The sequence below is a fragment of the Cyprinodon tularosa genome, unplaced genomic scaffold (genome assembly GCF_016077235.1).
Source record: "Cyprinodon tularosa strain WSP-4 unplaced genomic scaffold, ASM1607723v1 ctg187, whole genome shotgun sequence".
In the NCBI taxonomy this organism is placed as follows: Eukaryota; Metazoa; Chordata; class Actinopteri; order Cyprinodontiformes; family Cyprinodontidae; genus Cyprinodon; species Cyprinodon tularosa.
Genome location: NW_024038657.1, coordinates 2,315,643 through 2,336,076, shown reverse-complemented (window position 1 = coordinate 2,336,076; position 20,434 = coordinate 2,315,643). Strand labels below are relative to the sequence as shown.

The 20,434-nt window shown below is 43.8% G+C and overlaps 1 protein-coding gene across 10 annotated transcripts in view; it reads right to left on the bottom strand.

Moving 5' to 3' along the window:
* Positions 1-5,209: 5,209 nt before the first annotated feature.
* The window catches only part of LOC119782030 (ankyrin repeat and SAM domain-containing protein 1A-like), an 86,759-nt gene continuing 71,534 nt past the window's right edge, over positions 5,210-20,434 (bottom strand). For 8 of the 10 annotated variants that reach the window (XM_038282762.1, XM_038282763.1, XM_038282766.1 and 5 more), the window contains 7 exons: positions 20,031-20,201; positions 19,812-19,946; positions 19,655-19,726; positions 19,478-19,564; positions 19,199-19,336; positions 10,968-11,150; positions 5,210-8,337 (listed from right to left, as the gene is read on the bottom strand). In XM_038282762.1, coding sequence (XP_038138690.1) covers positions 8,221-8,337; positions 10,968-11,150; positions 19,199-19,336; positions 19,478-19,564; positions 19,655-19,726; positions 19,812-19,946; positions 20,031-20,201 — 903 coding nt within the window. In that variant the 3' untranslated portion in view covers positions 5,210-8,220. The remainder of the gene's footprint in view (positions 8,338-10,967; positions 11,151-19,198; positions 19,337-19,477; positions 19,565-19,654; positions 19,727-19,811; positions 19,947-20,030; positions 20,202-20,434) is intronic. The other 2 variants (XM_038282764.1, XM_038282765.1) reach the window with 2 other exon arrangements.

The window sequence follows — 20,434 nt, the reverse complement described above, 5'->3', positions numbered from 1 at the left end:
TGACAGCATCCCAAAGTTGGGGTCGGGTTGTCAGATGTACGCATTTGATACAAATCTCTTTTCCCACCTGTAGTATCCTCAGTAATTTAATATGTAGTACTACACCCACGCCACCACAGGGATAGCATACCCATGTCACCTATAGAAATACATATAGACCAGAACATAGAACAACTAGATGATTAGACAGATAGGAGACACGTTATAATAGTTATGTGTCAGTGTGCACAATAAAGATAACTAAAAGGACATGCTTTGGATGGAAATTATGATTTATAATTATAAGTACATGTTATCACACCACTTCACCCGAAAAGCATTTTGTTGAATTTTGACTTGTTGGCTGTGTAGGACTAAAGTTAATGTTGCGCTTTGTGCCATTGGGTACACTTAGATAGGCAGTGGCATAAGGTTCTATAAACAGTAAGGTTTTTAAAAGTCTTTTACAGTCAACTAAAAACAAATTTGAGTAAATATTACCTTTGGCACTACAGCATAATCAATTTTATGAAATATGGTGGCTTTCTGGTGCTATTTTTAAAACCTTAAAGAAAGACCATTGCATTCACTCCCCCTGTGGTTGCTGCTCATGATGTCACCATAGAGCCATTGTAGCCTGGTTTCCTGGCACTGGAGATCAGGCTGAACTCCTCGCAGCTGAAAAACAAATTTTCATTAGTCAGTCATTAGCTAAAAAAGATCAATTTCTGTCACTGTGCAGATTTGATGCTAAAAGAGCCACTTCGTATTAATTCTGAGCAGCAATGATTCTGCCTTACACCACCCTGTGAGCAAGTTGTTTACTGGGCAGTCACAGCAGGGTCAAGGTAGGTACTTTCTGGAGGGGGTGGGTAATCATTGTTTTATAGATAATTATGGCCATTTGTTTTCCAGGGGAACTGCTGTCCAGAAAAAATTCCAGAAGATTACATTATGCATGGATCAAGCAAAAATACTACTTAAGGCATGATCTTGACAAAGGATTTACAATGTATTATTGTTAACACAAAAAAAATTATTTTGTTAGATATTATCCCTTTAAACAACAAACACTGTATATTACACCTCCACCAGCTTGAAGCACTAAAACAAGGCAGGAATGATTTGTTTTCATCTTGTTAATGCCAAATTGTGACCCTACCTACTGTATTTGCACCTGAAAGAGAGGCTGCATTTTTGGTAGGTTAACCTTTCCACACAGTTGCTCTGGTGACACTGAGTTATTACGATCTATAGTATTATCTGGCCGAGTGCCACAGGGGGCGTGTAAGACCTAATTCCAGAAGCAGAAGTACCAGTAAATGTACTCTTTTTCCAGAAACAAAGCCTCATGTTTGTGACGCAAATGCATGTTATGAAAATCCAAGCCTCCTTTGACTTTTTTTTTTTTTTTTTTTTTGTAGTTTTGTTTTGTCATTTCCCAGACTACTCACACTAACCTTTGTGGTCACTAAATAACTAAAGTGTTACTATCAACTGACACAAATTCTGGGTCCCTTTACTACTATACTTATGGTTACATTACTTTACAGGCAGAATTACATCAGTAGGCCAATTGATCATCAAACTGATGACTCAAAGGAAGCATATGACCCAAAATTTACCAACCAAAATTATTTCTGCTCTGATAGCATTAAAGCTCTTCCTTTATAAGCCTAGCTGTTGGATTTTAATATAACTAAAAATTATTGCATAAAGGGCTTATACCAACTTGCAACTTGGCCTTTTGTTGATAGGACTGAGGCCATTTAAAATACAGCTGCAGTAAATGCTGTAATTTCCTGCTATTGAATCAGAAAAAACCTTGTAAGGACAAGGCGATAATTTATAGCTGATAAATGCAAGCAGGTAGACAGAGTTGAAATAAAAAGCATTTAGTGAAACAGCTAAAAGACAAAGCTTGTAATTATGTTTCAGTTGTTTGTTCTCACAGCAACCTGAAGAGGAGGTTTTAAGCATATTGTTGTACATTTTGTCTTTTATCTTCACTTGCATCTTACTCTTGAACATTCTCAAATATTTGGTTTTCGGTCCCTCAACTGACACATTTCTAAGGAATGGAGATGAAGTGCCCAAATTCCCTCCTAGCATATCCTTCAACAGTGTTTACACAAAATAAACCCTGGTTATGTTATTAAACTGCATGCAGGGTTTATGCTGTTGAGAGATGGATACTGGGTCATTTAAACTGGGTCAAACTTAGTGACCCCATTCAATGGGTTGGAAAAGGTACTAGACACCGCATATTAAAATGTGCAGCAACATAATCAGACTAAACTAAAATATTTACCTTTTCAGGATGAAATAAGCAATAGTAAGATGGTAAAATAAAACTTTATAATGAAAGTATCAGTGTTTGGTGTTAATCATTTTAGTACATGCTAAAGAACACATTTATTCAACCAACACATAACACGAACATGTTTTAAAGCTAGTTATTTCTAAGGTCTAAACATTGCTGTTGTAGGTGTGACTGATCATTACTGTGTCCTCTTTCAAAGTCCTCTTTCAAAGAAACAGAACAGACGTGTTCAGATAAAGCTGCATTAATGATGACAATCTGTAACGTTTGCGTACTTCTTAACACCATCACCAGTTCTACCTCTACCTCTTCACAACCTTGTAGATAGTTTTAGTTCCACTGTAATAGCAGTTATAGATTGAATGGCTCTGATGCACACTAACTTTTTATTTTGGAGACAATTTCAGGGGCAATAAGTCTTAATCCTTTTCAGTGAGAGTTTCCCTTTGTCACCGATTCTGTACCTAATATTTATGGACAGAATATTTAGGGCCAGCCAAGTAGTTGACGGGAATTGGGTGTCTTCCTTTTGTGAATGACCTGTTTCTGTAGCCTTCTCAGGCCGTAATCTACAGCTCTTGCATAATAGAAATGGTAGACTACCTTCTCCAGGTCAGGGAAGATGTCCTGTCCTGGGGGAAACAATTTACGTTTCTAGAGGTTTTGATCCTGAATGGGGGAAAAAAATGGTGCAGGAATCAAGAGTTGGATTGGCGCTGCATCAGCGGGTGTTATACTGGTCTGTCACAGCAAAGAGAGAGCCAGGTCAACAGGCAAAGCTATCTATTTACTGGTCAATCTACGTTCTTATGCTCATTTATGTTCATGAGGTTCTGGTTTTTACTGAAATAAAGACATCATGAACACTGTTGCGCCGATGCCATTTTTTGGCCCTGATATCGATACCATACCGATACCATCTGTTTACAATTGGTGTGTGTGTGTGTATATATGAAGAACTGCATACTACTTGGGTGTAAAATAATTGTAATCATGGCTTTGTCAAGCTGCTGCCTACCCTTGAGAAGCAGGGTAAAGACTAATACAAAATGAATCCAGTAGAACTTTGTATTGCCTACCTGAAATGGGTGACAAGAGTTGAATAAACTTTTTGCTTTCAAAATGGTATCGGTGCCCTATTTGTCGGTACTTACCGACACTAGAGCAGTAACGGGGCCCTGTCCGATACTGGTATCGGTGCAACACTAATCATAGATATAAGCGACCAAAATTTGTTTTCTCCACAGGGTGTCTGGGTTCTCCCTTAGAGATAGGATGAGAAGCTCTGCCATCAGGGAGGGACTTTAAGTAGAGCCACTGTTTCTCCATGTAGAGAAGAGCCTGTTAAGGAGCCTCAGGCATCTGGTTAGAATGTCTCCCTGGAGAGGTGTTCCAGTCACATCCCACTGGGAGGAGACTAAGAAGAAGACCAAGGACACACTGGAGGAACTTCATTCCTCTGCTTACCTGGGAGAAAGTTCCCTTGGAGGAGCTGACCCAGATGACTGGGAAAACAGAGGTCTGCGTCTCCTTTTGTTGGCTGCTACCCTTGTGGAGCGTCCCTGGATTAGTGGAAGATGGATGAAAATACAGGTAATAATACAAGCAGTTAGTAGCTCCACCTGTTAAATTGGTAATTCATCCTGTCCCTGCAGAATCAACATGTGTTTAACCATGTTAAACTCCTGCTGAGTTTTAATTTTAATGATGTATCTTTAAAATAAACTGTGTGCAACCTGAAATCCACAAACTGCTACCTTTTATATGCAGCTTTTAAAAACTTTATTTAGCTGTGTTGAAAATAGCAAATACTTTTCTTCAGAGGTTATTTTTCCACAAGGCTTGACTAATCAAGAGATCAGATCTGTTTTGAGAGACCATCAGACAGTATTTCTTAGGAAAATCACATTTCGGAGTTGCTTGAAATTCAGAAATACAATATTAACAATTCCAGTCCTATTAAATTTTCTGACAGATTGAGAAATTGATTGTAGCCTGCAAAAAAGGTTACTAACCTTACACTTGCCTTCAAGCTGCATATCTTTTGGGCCCTGTCCCTCCAGACTATGGGCCCTTGAGTTACAAGGGCCCATAGTCCTCAACAACTCCTTCCATTCAATGCTCGTAGCCAGTCAGTGCTTATACTCGACGTTCCCACATTAGTCTCTATTCACTCCTTACGAAAATCTCCTAAACTCTAAAATGGACCTTAATTAACAATCGTCTCAGAGATGTGGTCATTCCTGCTGCTGGAGCATCCAGTCCCACCAAACCTTTTCCTTTTTCTATTCCATGAAAATGATGCTTTTTACAGAAATGATCTTTTGTGCCTTACCCTGACCATTTTCTAGAGCAGTCAAGTCAGCAGTCTTCTTTACGTTTGTGTAGGTCATGAAATGAAGATTACAAAACACTTACTGGTTTAAAGTTTCCTTTTTTAATCTATGTGATATTATCTATCATTTATCTAATCGTTTTTCATTTTCGTTAAATTTTCATTATCTGTGATCTACAATAAATAAAAAAATTTAAATTATTTCACTAAGTGATCAATCTATAAAATATAGGTTTTCCCCAAGACAAAAAATATTGCACTTTTTCCACAATATATACATATTTTCTTTCTGAAAAGATGTACAGTTAAAGAAAACATAAAAGCTACTTACCTTGGTCTCACATGACTGCATTTACCCTGGCCTATCATATGTAGACAGTCTGTATCAACTTCTATCTTAAATCGAATAGTGTGTGTGTGTATGTATGTATATATATATATATATATATATATATATACACATATATACACATACATGTGTATATATATAGTATAATTTGTTTATAGATGTCTTAAGAATATATAAAACAAAAAAAATAAGACAAAATAAAATAACGATTCAGAAACACATGTAATTCTAATCCCAAGATTTATTAGTTTTACAATTATGAAAAATAACTATAAAAAAAGACTGGAAGCCCAAGATTATTTACAATCTTTTTTTATGAATTGAGGTCCCTCTGAGTCATTTCCTCAGCCTTTTTTCTGTTTTTAAAATCACAGGGCATTTATTCATGATATGTTTATTTCATAAGACATAGTCCTTTGTTTTGACAAAAACATCAAAATGATATACTTACATACATACATACATACACATATATAGATAACTATAAAAGCAAAAATCATTCAAGTATCAAAATACAGACAGCTCTAAAATCATGTACATTTTCATTCTCAACATATACGATTAGTTCCACAAAAAGTCTCCCGATCCTTGGCAATGTGCAAAAGCAGTACTGGATCAGGCCAATGGCTGAAAGGTGCCGGTACCGGCATGCTAAACAGGGCGTGCCAGTGTGTTGTCATATGACGTACCACAACAGTTAAATCAAAATGTTAAGTACTCAAACTCAATCTGATGCATTAAGCAGTACCATTACCAGTCTTGGTACTGGGAGTTACCTGGAGAAAACGTTCTTTACCCTATTGTTCTTTAGCTTAAAGAGTAAATTCGTACCAGCCTGCATGGCAGGTTATGGTGAATAACCTTGTTTGGATTAAACTGGGCAAAAGGACAGAGAAAAAAGGAGAGGGAGAGGGTCTTGATCCAGTTTCAGCATTAGGACACAAGATGTCCCATAAAATGAATAAAACCGCCAGAATAAGAACTAAATAAAATAAAGGGGGATTTTACTGAGAGATGGTCTTTGTAGTGTTGGTTTTAAGTTTCTCCCATGCACGATTACATTAGGCAGATGGTTTTGGAGAGAAGCTCCAATATTTGAAAACACAGTGAGTCTGTGCCAACAGCATGAGGTCTCTCTCTTAAAAAAAAAAAGCATAAAAAAATATCCTGTCCTTATCTTCCTTATCTGCAACTTCCTCTTTAGCTACAGGTTTTCTGCGTTGCAGAATGCAGGTAAGTTTACTCAAACAGCAAATAATAAGTCTCTGTGAGGGAGGCTGCCACTCGTTTACAGGCAAATGCACGGAGAACAGAGACACTGTGTCATACTCTGACAGCAAGATGTGTGCAGAGAGGTCAAATGAAAAGTGGCGAGTGAAATGGCATGGAACCTCATTTTGTCTCAGGGTCCAGATGTGTGCTGCGAGCATGATTGAACTGATTATATTAGCTGCTGCAGGGGTCACTTTTCAATCAAAAAACAAAATAAAAGGAAAAAAACAAAAAAACAGCCCGATGATCCCAATTACGTAACAAGGCTCATCCCGTCCTAACTCAATGAATGGGAGCAGCAGCAATGTTCAGCTAGAGGAAGGAAAGGACAAGTAGACACACGCACACAATAAGAGGGTTAAAATGAAGTAAAAACAACTGCAAAGACATGTACACACAAACCATCCCTCCATTTATGTAATTGGTAACCCTTTTTTTTCCCCCAGCAGCAGTGATGCACAAACCAAAAAGGTGTTGTTGGCAATATTACCAAAAGGCAATGCAGACAGAAAAAACATTGAAGGCATTTGTCATAAACAGAAGAAAAAAATGAAAGCTGGACACTTTGGCAGTTTTGTTTCTACGCAAAAATTAAGTAAAAGTGCTTAGTTGTTGTTAGCTCACTGTAGAAAAGCACGCCGTTTGCACCCTTTTGCTCCATTTCCACAAATCAAAGCAAGTCCAAATATACACTACCTTGCAAAAGTATTGATGCATATTGATGCTATGGTGGATGATCTGAAGAGATACGCAGAAATCCCACACAGAGTTTGATGAGGAAAAGAAGACAAAGGCCACCAAATTATTGAGGTCTGATGAGATCCAGATACATTTCTATGATTTGGGTGAAGTCAAGCATGTGTGGCAGATAAAAATTTCCTTTTTGTCTACTATAGCCAAGTTTGATGGTTGCAGTGTCATGGTTTGGGGGTGCATACTGCCAGTCGTGGGCACAATTTGGACATTTTTGCTTAGGGGTGTAATAACTTTTAGTGTTAGCGGTTTAAACAATGGTTGTGGTCGAGTTTTCTTAAGGGGACCACAAACTTACATTAAAATAAAAGCCATATGCTGATAATTGTAACTTCCAGGTGTCATATCTTCAGCATTGTTCTAGGAAAACAGAATACAATATTACAATAAAATATCAGGGGTGCACTCATTTTTTGTCAGATACTCTAGATTCACAAGACAAACGCACTGAAAAAATTAGAAAACTCAAAAGGCAGCAACACATGTGCAAGGCACCTTAATTTGGACTTATTTTCAATGTGATTTAATCTTTCCTAAAATAAAAAAAAATCCCCCTAAACAAGCTGCTCACAGTGCTTTAAGACTTTAGCACGGATAGCTAAAAGCAAGCAGTAAACAGTAGGAAACTTCCCCGCAACTCCCAAACACTTGCATTCAACTAAACGGCTAGTCTGCTAAAGCCTGATGGATGCATAGAATTAGAAGAGCAGATCCACAGTGTTCTTCCGGAAACATCCATCTGCGTATGGTGCGAGCGCAGCGGGTGGCTCTCGGATTTTTCTCAGAACTCTGAGAAGTCAGGAGGTGAAAGATCAGAAGGAAAAAGCTTCAGAGTGGCCGTCGCCTGATGTAGCGGAAAAGAAAGAGCTCATCACTGAGAGGAAACAGTATGGTTGCAGTTAGAGGGGGAAAAAAGGAAAGAAGTGAGTTAAAGGACAGTATGTGTTAGTGGCAGACTTGCAGAGTGACTGCAATAACAATCAATGCAAGGCGTACAAGCAATGGTGGCTCAACTTGGAGAAGGAGCTATGGAGATCAGTGAGTAACTGTAACGGACTGGGCTGTCAGGGGGTTTGTGGTGGTGGGGGCTGGGGGTGTCCAGCCAAACAAAGGGGCTAAGTCACAGTGAAAGGCACACAGAAGGAGGGAAGTAGTAACAGCGAGACCCAGGAGAAGGAGGAAGAGGAGGAGGAGCAGAGGGGGCCTCTCTCAGAATATGGTGGTCTCATACTTAGTGCTGATTGAGCGTTTCGATTCCTTTGGATCCACGAGCCATGTGGCACCGCTGTTGGCCGGTGAATCCCCCTCTTGCTCCAGTAAATCCCCCTGTAAACACAAAGAGAAAAATCATCTCAATCTTTATCTTGCAGCTGATTCTGTTTGCATACATACAAAACAGGACCATTTTAGATCTGTGTATATCAGCATCCAAACAAAACTAGTTTCTAACAACTTCACAGTTGTACTCTACATTAGTCCATCAAATAAATCCCTTTAAAATACATTAACTCTGTACACGGCTGTGAGTTTCGACATTATTCTCAGGTGAAAAAAGTCGAAGGCTCTGGATTGTTCTCTAGTCAAACGCTTTACCAATCTTAGAATTAGACTGGGTTTAGGATAATGACTTTTATTTGCAAAATTGAAAATTGCAATCTGAAAATGTATTTTAATAAAACATTCAAGATGGCTACCTTGATACTGTACAATTGCGGATGTAAACATAAATTCTCAAGCATCAGAGTTCTGCATGTTTTTAATGTGTCTAAGGCAAGGGACGCATCAAAAAGTCTCAGAACTCTTTCATTAGAGAAACTTTCATATGCAGAGCTCATATTCAGTATATTTCAGTCACATGTGAACAAGATATCTGCAAGTTGCATGACATCATCACTCGAAGAGTTTGAGAAGTACAGCCTTCAACAAGAACTTCAATTAATCATGTAAATTGCAATCATCCTGTCTGTCGTTTGCACATCTTTCAATGTGTGGCTTAAGCCATAAAACAAGAGGATGATCAGGGCTGAGCTTTGATACATCCAGGACTTGTACTCTCCAGTCAGTGCAATTAGCGAAAACCAGTCACCACAGAAAGTTTCTTTCCCAAGGCTGTTTACCTGATGTTCAAGGCTGTTTTTTTTTTAAGAAAGACATTAAGCTGTTCTAATATTCAAGGACAGACTGTTTCAGTCTCAGCTCGGCTGCAGCAAACGCTTGATCCCTTCTAGTTATTAGCTGTGATCTCAAGACAGCCAGAGTTACTTGATTGGCAGATCTTAATGATCGAATTGGAACATTTAAAGATAATAAATCTTTAAATGTTCCAATTCGATCATTAAGATCTGCAGCTTTTTGAACCAACTACAGGAGATGAAGGGAGGCCTGAGCCCACAATAGAAAGTTACAGTAGTTCATGAAGGCATGAATAGAGTGTTCTAGAGAAGCATGAGGCAGATAGAGCTTCTCTTTATTAAGCAGATCCAACTGGAAAAAGCTTAATTTCAACAACTGAGCTTATTTGCTTGTCAAATTTAAAAGAGCTGTCTAAAACAACACCAAGGTTTTTTTCGGCATGCTGCCCAAAGCAGTAACATCAAATGGATTTCCAAAAACTAAAATTTCAGTTTTAGGGTCACTGTGTGAAATCCACTGCTTGGTTTCTGTATGAAATTCAAAGAGAAATTGAACATTGAGTTTAAAGGGAAATAAATCTACAGGCAACCTGCAAAACAATTATATTTCATTTCAAGTTTTCTAAATGCTGAATTAAGGTTCATATATAAAAGAACAGTAAAGGGCTTATAATGCAACCCTACTACAATAAACTAATGTAGGATAGATGCCAACATGGTTCTCAAGGCATGAAAGCTAGATTTTATGAGCAAAATGAAACCAACGCCTAATTCCTTGTCTGTATGCACAATACTGGCAAAAAAACTGATTCTGAAATTCCATCTTTGGTAAAACTATTTCAAAATTGACCACAAATGACTTGTGATAGTAACTAATACGTAAACAAAAACAAAAAATAGCTCCCAAAATGATCCTGATCATCCATTTAATTAAAGCTTAAGTGTGTAATTTTCAGCGACATCTAACGTCCAGACTGCAGACCGCAGCAACATGAACATCTCCCCCCCACCGCTTCTCCCCCCCAACAGTACGGCGAGCGTTACGGGACAAGATGTCTTCCACGACGTCCACATCACCTACCTTCTCAAGTGATGAGGTTTGTTTACATAGATAATTTTACAGATAGTATTTCATTAGTCTGTGTAGGGTATAGATTTCATGTAGACTTAAGATAATAAATATACCCGTTATTTTTTCTACATCGTTGTGACATTTTGGCGATCTCGCAATCGCTAGTTTGTTGGCTCTGCGCTGCCGTAGCGCAAAGATGTCTGCCTCCATGGCTGCGAGACCCGCTCCTATGTAATTATAAATAACGAATTCTAAGGTAACGCAAATATTAAGGTTAAGAGGCTGAGGTCGTAGATGATGATAAATAACATAGTTATGTATAATATATTACATTTCTGACTGTATATCCCTGTAATTATTACACACTGTAGCTTTAAGCAGACTTTAAAACATTTGGGTTGTGGACATGAATGCAGTTTATTGTCCACAGATATATTTCCCATCAGCTTTGTTTGTCTTTATATTTCTTGTTCACTAGAGGGCAGCACAGCTAATATAATAGAAAGAAACCTGGGGAGGTGAGACAAAGTGGACAAGAAGGATGCAGCAATAGCAGAGAAAGACCTGTAGGTGGTGCTTGAGCAAGAGATACCTTCTTTTTTATAAAGCTGTTTTTATCTGCCCAGAGTGTATGACTAGCAAAAACAACTGTGTGTAATCATAAATGATATGTTTTAAAAGGATAAAACACCTGTTCAGTGGGTGTACATTAATAATGTGTTGAGTCATGATGAGTTTTATGTCTTACACACCCCCGACTTCCGAACACTCCCCCTTGGTTTGGGTACAGGTCGACTGGACTTGGTTTCATTGCCGTCTGAGCTGCTTCCCGCCGGGAGGCCCTGTTGTTGTTTGGTCCTCTGGGCCTGCAGTGCCAGCTGATAGGCCACCTCAAATGCCTGGCCCAGTGTCAGGATAATCTCATAGGTCAGGCTCTGAGCACAGAGAGCAAATAAAAAAAGTCAGTTTATGTTTTAGAGAGTCTTGACTCGAACACATCTGTGCAATGTCTTCATGTGCAATCTTGCATAATGGCATATGTTGAAAAATTTGGCATCAAGGTTAAACTGAGATAACAGAGAGGGGACAATGCTTTACAGCTCCACACTTTAAAATATACATATTAAAATACATTTTCTTTCATCATCATTCTTCTGTTTAATGAATCTCACATGATCTGCTCATCGTACACTCATCAGCTAAACCTGAGCAAAACAATGTAAGAATACAAGAGTTGGTATCAGCTGTTTAAATAAAAAACAGAATTACAAATGGAACCGTAATACAATATGCAGCTAACAGCAGTAACATTTAAAGCTCAAAGTAAACAAGTAGTTTCATGGTTTTACTTCTAGATACATTTTTATAGCAACCAAATTAGGATTTAAAAAGACATCTACAGAAAGCTTGGATAAAATTACAAATTGAAAATTCCAATAAACATAGGCTAAGTGACCAGGAAGTCTCCTCTCATTTTATTACATCTTGGTTAGTTTCCCATCAGGGTGTCATAAAATATTGTAGTCTGAAACAGGTCAAAGCTGAAGTGAATAAAACACAAACGTTTCCACAAAGTCAGTATTCATTCAGCAGAGATGAACCCTGACCTGTAAAGCTTCTTCCATTGAACCAGAAGGGTAAACAACTGTTCAATGTCCCAAATCAAAACATCCTAATTAACTCAGGAACAAAGGAGATCACGTGTGGAAAATCATGGTTTTTATGACAGTTTCTCAGTGGCCTCATGAATAAAGTGTGTCTGTGTTCAAACTGTGCTTCAATGTTTAACTTAAGGCTCTGGATGTATAAAAAAAATGTGGTGTAAACATGTATGGCAATGCACGCAAACTTTTGACCTGACGCGAGAACGTTTTAAATCCACAGCAACAACAAGCTAAAAGAAAAAAAAAACAGCAATACATTGTTGGTTAATATGCAGAGTAAACAGGTGGACAAGGTGTATACAATCACATGTCCGTAAAAAGCTGCGTAAAGCCGTGCAGATTTTTTAGTTTAGAAAGCTGCTGATTGATCCGTCCTGCAAACAGGAAGCCTGGGTGTGTATCCCAGCTGGGGGGAATTAGCCATAGGCAAGACCCTTCACGCTAATGCCTGCTTTGGGCGTTGCGCTTGGAATCCTTAGGTTCTACGTCCAAGCCCCACTCCCACGGACTGCCACTCTGGGTCCCTGAGCAAGACCCTTAACCCCACACTGCTCCCCGGGTGCTGCACAGCGGCAGCCCACTGCTCCCCAAGGGGTTAAATACAGAGAGTTAATTTCATTGCTCTGTAATTGTGACAATGACAATGAAACGCTGGATGGACAGGTTGGGTATTTAACTGTTAGTCACCCTGAGTATGTTCTCACATTTATAAAACTCCCTGAAAATTACTTTATATATACACATACATCAATGAGTTGATAACGAAAGTTACTGCCGTAACTACGGTTCTATGAATCCCGGATGACCGCCAGAGGCGGTGCTTCAAGCACTGAATGATCATTCATGCGCATGCGCAGGTCGAGTATTAATGACAACAAAGTCAGCTGTGACCTGCCGGGGACCCACGTGACTCTATATAGTCACGTGGCACCCGGCAATCAATCCCTCAATCTTCTCGCGAAAGCAGAGATTCCGAGGGACCAAGCACTCTGGCGGTCATCCGGGATTCATAGAACCGTAGTTACGGCAGTAACTTTCGTTCTATTTCATCCCTACTGACCGCCAGAGGCGGTGCTTCAAGCACTGGATGACTCATATCAACAAGGTCACGAGGAATCAGCAACATTCAAGGAACAACGACTACACCACCCACCTAATGTGATGTAGAGGCATGCTGCTCGAGGATTCCCTGAAGCGGATGGGGCGCAGCCACATTCACCCTGTAGAACCGAGTAAAGGTACTAGGTGATTTCCAGGAGGCCGCACGGCATATAACATCCAATGGCACCCCAGTCATAGCAGCAAACGATGTCGACATGCCCCTTGTAGAGTGGCATTTCACTCCCGCCGGCAGTGCCCGGTCCTGCAAGGCATAAGCCTTGGAGATCAAATCCACAACCCAGTGTGCAAGTCGCTGCTTAGAAAGTGCCTGACCCTTCCGTGAGCCAGCGTAGCAAACAAAAAGGCTATTCGTCTTTCGGAAGGATGCCGTGGCATTGATGTATGTCTCAAGGGCACGAACAGGACACAGTGGTTCAGAGGGACTTCCGGAGTCAAACCGGGCAAGATGGAGAGGCTGGGTGCTGCCTGCTGGCAGTGATACCTTAGGAATAAACGCTACGTCAGCCCACAGTGTAACGCCTGAGCCATCAGGATTCCACCGGCAGCAGGGTTCGGCTATCGAGAGAGCCTGTAACTCCCCTACACGTTTTGCGGAAACCATAGCTAAAAGAAACGCAGTCTTCAGTGAGAGCCATTTGAGGTCCGCCGACGCCAGGGGCTCAAATGGGAGGGACCGAAGAGCCTCAAGCACAAGAGAAAGGTCCCACGCCGGTGCCACAGGGCGGTTGGGTGGGTGCAAACGCCGAGCACCTCTTAAAAACAGTACAACATCCTTGTCTCGGCCCACAGAACAGCCATTCAGCCCAACATGCCAACAGGAAATGGCAGCCACATACACCTTTAAGGTAGATGGAGACCGTCCTTGATCCAGCAATGCCTGCAGGAAGGTCAGTATGTCAGAAACTGAACACTGCACCGGGTCCTGCCCTCTATCACGGCACCAGGTGGCAAAGACCGTCCACTTGTTAGCATAGACAGCTCGCGTGGACGGCGCCCATGCATTAGCCATTGTATGCCCTATGGACCCAGTGTATCTTGAGAAGGTGGACCCTGGCCTTGCAGGGGCCAAATCCAGAGCTGGAGCCGGTCCGGTTCGGGGTGCAAGATCTGACCCCCCATCTGGGAAAGAAGATCTCTCCTGGAGGGGAGACGCATTGGCGAGCCGGAGCTGAGCTCGCACAGTAGAGGAAACCAAGTCCTCGCTGGCCAGTAGGGGGCCACCAGCAGGACCCTGTGCCCCTCCTGACGTACCCTGAGGAGAGTCTGAAAAAGTAGGCTGAATGGCGGAAAGGCATAAAGGAGGGTCCGGGGCCAGTCGTGTGCCAGAGCATCGTGGCCCAGAGGGCTGCTGGTGTCCAACGAGAACCAAAGGGGACAGTGAAATGCGTCCCTTGAGGCAAAGAGGTCCACGTCCGCCCTGCCAAAGACCTTCCAGATGCGCTCCACCACCTCTTGGTGAAGCTTCCACTCCCCTGGAAGCGGCTTCTGACGGGATAGAAAATCTGCTGGCACGTTCTCCGGCCCTGGGATGTAGGCTGCTCTGAGGCTGGCTATGCGTGGAGCTGCCCAGGTCAGAAGCCGTCGAGTCAAGCACAACAGTTTCCTTGACCTCGTTCCCCCCTGGTGGTTGATGTGAAAGACCACTGCGGTGTTGTCTGACCTCACCAGCACGTGCTTCCCCCGCAAGCCTGGAAGAAAGCTCTGAAGAGCCAGAAGTACAGCCTGTAACTCCAGGACATTGATGTGTTCCCTGCCCTGCCGCTGGGACCATGTCCCCTGTGCCATTTGACCCCGCCAGGTTGCACCCCAGCCCGTGGAGGATGCATCTGTAAACACAACTTCCCGACGACACGGGAGGGAACCGAGCGGGACCCCTGTGGTCATAAACAACCTCACCCTCCATTGGGACAGAGACTGGAGACACTGAGGCCCCACCCGAAGTCTTCGGAGACGATGGGTGTTCCGTGTGGGATCCAGATTCAAGCTGTTCAACCACATCTGGAGGGGCCGCAATGACAGCAGCCCCAAGGGCACTACGGCGGACGCAGCTGTAAGCATGCCCAAGAGTCGAAGATACCGCACAAGAGGCAGCGCCATGCCGCGCCTGAATTCCGGGAGCACGCTCAATATACTGTCCACCCGCTGGGGTGACGGGCAAGCAGTCATTGAGATGGAATCCATGGCAACGCCCAGGAAGACAGTCTCCTGTGAGGGAGTCAGATTGCTTTTCTCCATGTTCACCTGCAAGCCCAAGCATCCCACATGATGGAGCACTAACCGAGTATCTCGAACCGCCTGGTCCCACGTCGCAGCACAAATGAGCCAGTCGTCCAGATATGGGAGGATCCTCAATCCCTGTGCCTGCAGAGGAGAGAGAGCCGCTGCAACACATCGGGTGAACACCCTGGGGGACAGTGAAAGTCCGAACGGGAGGACCCTGAACTGGAAATGTCTCCCTTGAAAAGCAAAACGAAGAAACCGCCAATGGGGCGGAGCGATCGGAACGTGAAAATAAGCATCCCTGAGATCTATGGAAGTGAACCAATCGCCCGGGGAAATCGCCTGCAACACTTCCCTGGTGGTCAGCATATGAAAGGGCATGGCCTTCAAGTACACGTTCAGGCCCCTGAGGTCCAAGACTGGACGCAGGCCCCCGGTCTTCTTCGGAACCAGAAAATACGTGGAATAAAAGCCCCCTGGATCCAGCAGGGGGTCCACAGGCACTATAGCACCCTTGGCCAGCAAGGTGCAGATTTCTTGGTTCAGTGCCTGTGCCTTCACCGGGTCGTGGATCACAGTCATCCTGACCCGGCCAGGGATAGGTGGCCGGCGGCGGAATTGAAGACGGTACCCCCGGGACAGGGTGGACAACACCCACAAGTCCGGGGTGTGGGCAGCCCAGAAGCTGAGCTGTCCCGGGGAAAAATAACCGACCGCCGGCCCTAAGGCATCATCTGCGGATCCCCCGGCCCTTCGAAGGCCCGGGAGGACGCCGGCCAGACTGCGCGGCTCGAAAGGGATGAAAGGACCTCGACCCAGCCTGGTCTCGAGCTCTGTTCCTCCGATCTAGAGCAGGTCTCTGGACCGATCTCTGACCTGGTAACAGACCCTGGGGCTCAGTGGGAGAAGGAGAAGGCACTAAGGACCTCCGTGAAGGACCCGCAGCTGCCCAGGTGCTTACTGGCTGGCGATCACGTCTGTGAAGCCCTGCCAGCTGTTGCCTCATTCTAGAGGCCTGAGCCGTACGGTCCAAGGCGTCCAGTGCCGCAGAACCAAAAAGCTCCCCCGGGACCACAGGCAGGGCCCGGAGGGTCCTCCTACAAGGCTCAGTTAGTGGTGACTGCGCCAACCAGACCTGGCGGCGAGCATGAACCAGTGTGGAGAGTGTGCGTCCAAGTTCCCTCGTCATAAGAGCAAAGGCCTGCAGAGATGCATCAACCAGGCCTTGCGTGGCATGATCCAGCGGAACAGATTCCAAGGAGGAAGACAGGGCCAGCATAAGATGGGAGAGAGAGTTCCCAATCCGGCCCATGCGGGCCCCAGAGTCATAGGCCTTACAGAGAAGGTCGTCGGTAATACGGCACTGAGGACGCGGACAACGGGCATTGGGCCGCAAGGCCTCATCAGGCGGGATTATAAGAGAGGCAATGCCCGGTTCCACCGCTGGCATCTGCCCCAAGCCAACCTTGGGTGCCTCCTGCATAGCTGCCAGGACCCTGCCATCCGTCGTCAGACGTGAAAACGCCTTGGTGTTCGACCAGCAAGCATGCAGTTCCCGCACATACTCCGCCGAGGGAGGAACCACAAAGGCAGTCTCTGACCTACTGCGCCTAAAGAAGGCGCTGGAAGCCGCAGGCTGGGCCTGAGGAACACTAATCTGTAAACGGGCAAGAGCCGTTCGAATAGCGGATGTCACAGACTCCCCCGCATCCTCCTGGGAGGCAATGGAGTCCGACCCGGAGGCCCCGGAGCCCAGCTCCGGAAGGTCCTCACAGAAATGGGTGCCAGAGGCCGCCACAGAAACCGCATCGTCGTCATTGACTGACGTTTCATCCTGCTCGGTAGGGAGAGCCGTGCCACGATCACCAGCAGTCTGAAAGGACTGGAGGAGGGCTTTCATTTGGGCCAGCTCAGTAGTGAGATGATCCACTCTGGTGGACAACCTCCCTGCGTCGGTCCGTCTAGCACGCTTCGTCGGTACCGAAGGTGCAGCCACAGTAGAGCGTTTGCACACCGCTTTCTCCATCGGCAAACGAGCACGCGGCGAAGCGCCCGCCCAGTCGGTAGGCTGCTCCAGTGCAGCCAACCGATCCAGTCTGACCGACCGGGGCATGACGCGACAGTTGGGGCAAGCGTCATCTGACAGCGCCTCCCGGAGATGTTCCACACCGAGGCAGGAGGGACACAAGTCATGCCCGTCGTCGGGCTGAAGTGGAGCCAGACAGGTCGAGCAACATAAATTATCCAGCATCATACTGCTGAAAGGCGTGATCAGCCCGCTACCAAGGACAAGTCAACACGAGCAGGAAACGCTACTGGCGACTCGATTATTAACCAAAGATGAACTCAGCACGAGCAGAGACGCCACTGGTGAGTCTAGGCAAACAAACTATAGAAGAACCCAACGCGAGCAGAAACGCCACTGGTGGGCTTAGGCAAACAAACTGAAAACAACTCAGCGCGAGCAGAAACGCCACTGGTGAGTGTAGATAAACTATAGAAGAACCCAACGCGAGCAGAAACGCTACTGGTGGGCTTAGGCAAACAAACTGAAAACAACTCAGCGCGAGCCGAAACGCCACTGGTGAGTGTAGATAAACAAACTATAGAAGAACCCAACGCGAGCATAAACGCTACTGGTGGGCTTAGGCAAACAAACTGAAAACAACTCAGCGCGAGCCGAAACGCCACTGGTGAGTGTAGATAAACAAACTATAGAAGAACCCAACGCGAGCAGAAACGCTACTGGTGGGCTTAGGCAAACAAACTGAAAACAACTCAGCGCGAGCAGAAACGCTACCGTGAGTCAAAAGAGCCACAAAATTAACGTGGCAAATCAAAGCGAACAGTAAACTACTGCTGAGAAAAGAACGAAAACTTACCAGTCACTGCAGATCTGGTAAGGTGAAAGCAGCTTGTGCAGCCCCTGGAGGGCGAGACTTACCCGCAGCTCCGACCAAACCCGGTCACGGGGCTACCAGCAACAAGCAGCCAGGAAACTAGTGGTATACACAGAAGCAACAAGCTTCACACGACCACACTCCTGTACTCAACACACCTGCGCGCGAGAAGAACAAAAGGGATTGATTGCCGGGTGCCACGTGACTATATAGAGTCACGTGGGTCCCCGGCAGGTCACAGCTGACTTTGTTGTCATTAATACTCGACCTGCGCATGCGCATGAATGATCATTCAGTGCTTGAAGCACCGCCTCTGGCGGTCAGTAGGGATGAAATAGAATTAAAGGAATCAGAATTTGACTAAAGCATGATCTTTAAATGTGCTGTTGTTTGGCTTTATGAATGGAAAGCATTTCAATTACAAAGCAGTGCAGGGATCGACATGTGCAAATGTGCCTCACTAAAGTAGTGGTTAGTCGCTCAACTCAGGGTTCCTTTGTTTCTAATATAATAATTGTAACCATTTTATTTGATAGTGCAGCTCCTGTGAACAAGGGGTGCCTTCTATGTATTTTCATCTATTTGATTTTTGGCAAATTCTGAATCATTTTGAACATTAATTATAGCCTTCATTTGTTTGTATGGTGATGGAGCTAATAAGAGAAACATAACAAATCATAACATAATGATTTGTTAAATATTACAATCAGCATTCAGCAATAATTGAGCTGAACTAAGCAACTAAGCAGCATCTTTTGGACTTTATACAAACTTTGTGTAAACCAGCCATTCATTTATAACTGAGCCAAGACTGAGTTTGATTTTCCGCAAATTGGGATGTAAAAAGGAAAGATGTGCGGTAACAAAGTTAGACCTGGTTTTATGCATCAGATTTATTTCAGCCTCAAGTTTGATTAATTTTCCCCACTGCCAACTTATTTCAAAGGGAGAAAAAAGCTGATAAGGTCATACAGGAAGCAATGTCATGATTTTAGTTCTGCTTTTTCAATATAAAAATTGCTCCAATACATCACTCTTTAAAAACAAAGCGATTCTTTAATCAGTGTTTTTACGTACCACATCTATTGTGCTGAAGACATGGCAGTAATGGTGGCTGGTCTGCAGGTCTTTAGTGATGTAGGCAAACGTACACAGGTCCTCTGGATCCTGGGCTGCACATGATATGTTACGGATCTCATGCTCTGCGATTATATTCTACAACAAGGAACATAAACGAGCTATTAAGGGTTGCAGTTAATCTAAACATGGAGCTGATCATCACAGTCTAATATGCATGAATGAAATTAAACCAGAAGGAGATGTGAAAGGTCTCAGCTGGTGAGTATGAACAGTTACCTTGTTCGCTGCATCTATGAACTTCACACCCTTGTAGGTGATTGACAGAACAATGGTTGGGACCTTTCTCATTTGTTCTGTGGACCTCTGCAGAATAAACACAGCAAGATGAGCTATTAGTTGCAGCATGTATGCCCTCTCTTGCATCCTCTGCTGCTGAAGAGGAGTAAAACTTACCCTTATTTTGGCACAAGCATCCTGCGTTGATTCGATACCCCTCAGATCTTTGATTTGCATAGAACCCAGATACTGCAAATAAACAGGTGATAACAGATTATTGGCTATATGAATCAAAAGCAGAAGCTGAGAAATAATGAGAAAGTCTTCAGCGTACACTAGCTTCATAGGCGCAGAATTCAAATATGAGTTTCTCCGGCTGGTGGTGCCAGTTCTGGACGGGGGCATACGCGGTTAGACTCGGTGGTCGCAAGGTCAGCCGAGGCTCTTGATGAATCTCTTCGTATCGCTCCTGGAAGGACAAAGAAACGGATCATCAAAGAAGCATAAAATATGGTTACTATAGTCACTACATGAAAGAGATTTAAGCTTTTACCTGAGGCTTCTGTCTTCCGCTTTGATATCTTTGGGCCAAATCATAATCTGATTCTGCTGCTGTTTTTCTGCCTGAATCTGCTGCAGGCAGCAGAGGGTCCATTGAGCGGCCGGCGTAGGGCTCCATCAGACTGAGAGGGGATGAGTTCTGGGATCCTGGCAGTTCCTGACACTGCAGACAGACGTTAGACACAGTTCTTCCGTTAGCTGAAGAGTTAGAGACGCGACTCCAGCGTGTCATCCGGTCTGCAGAGAAGGTGGCCAGGCGTCCTGCTATATATAAACGCACAGTCTACTGTGTGTATATAGTATATGGCTATTTACTATATAATGAAAATAGAATATTGTATTTTATATATTGTATATAGCTACAGATTCTGTACATATATCGAATTTATCTGCACC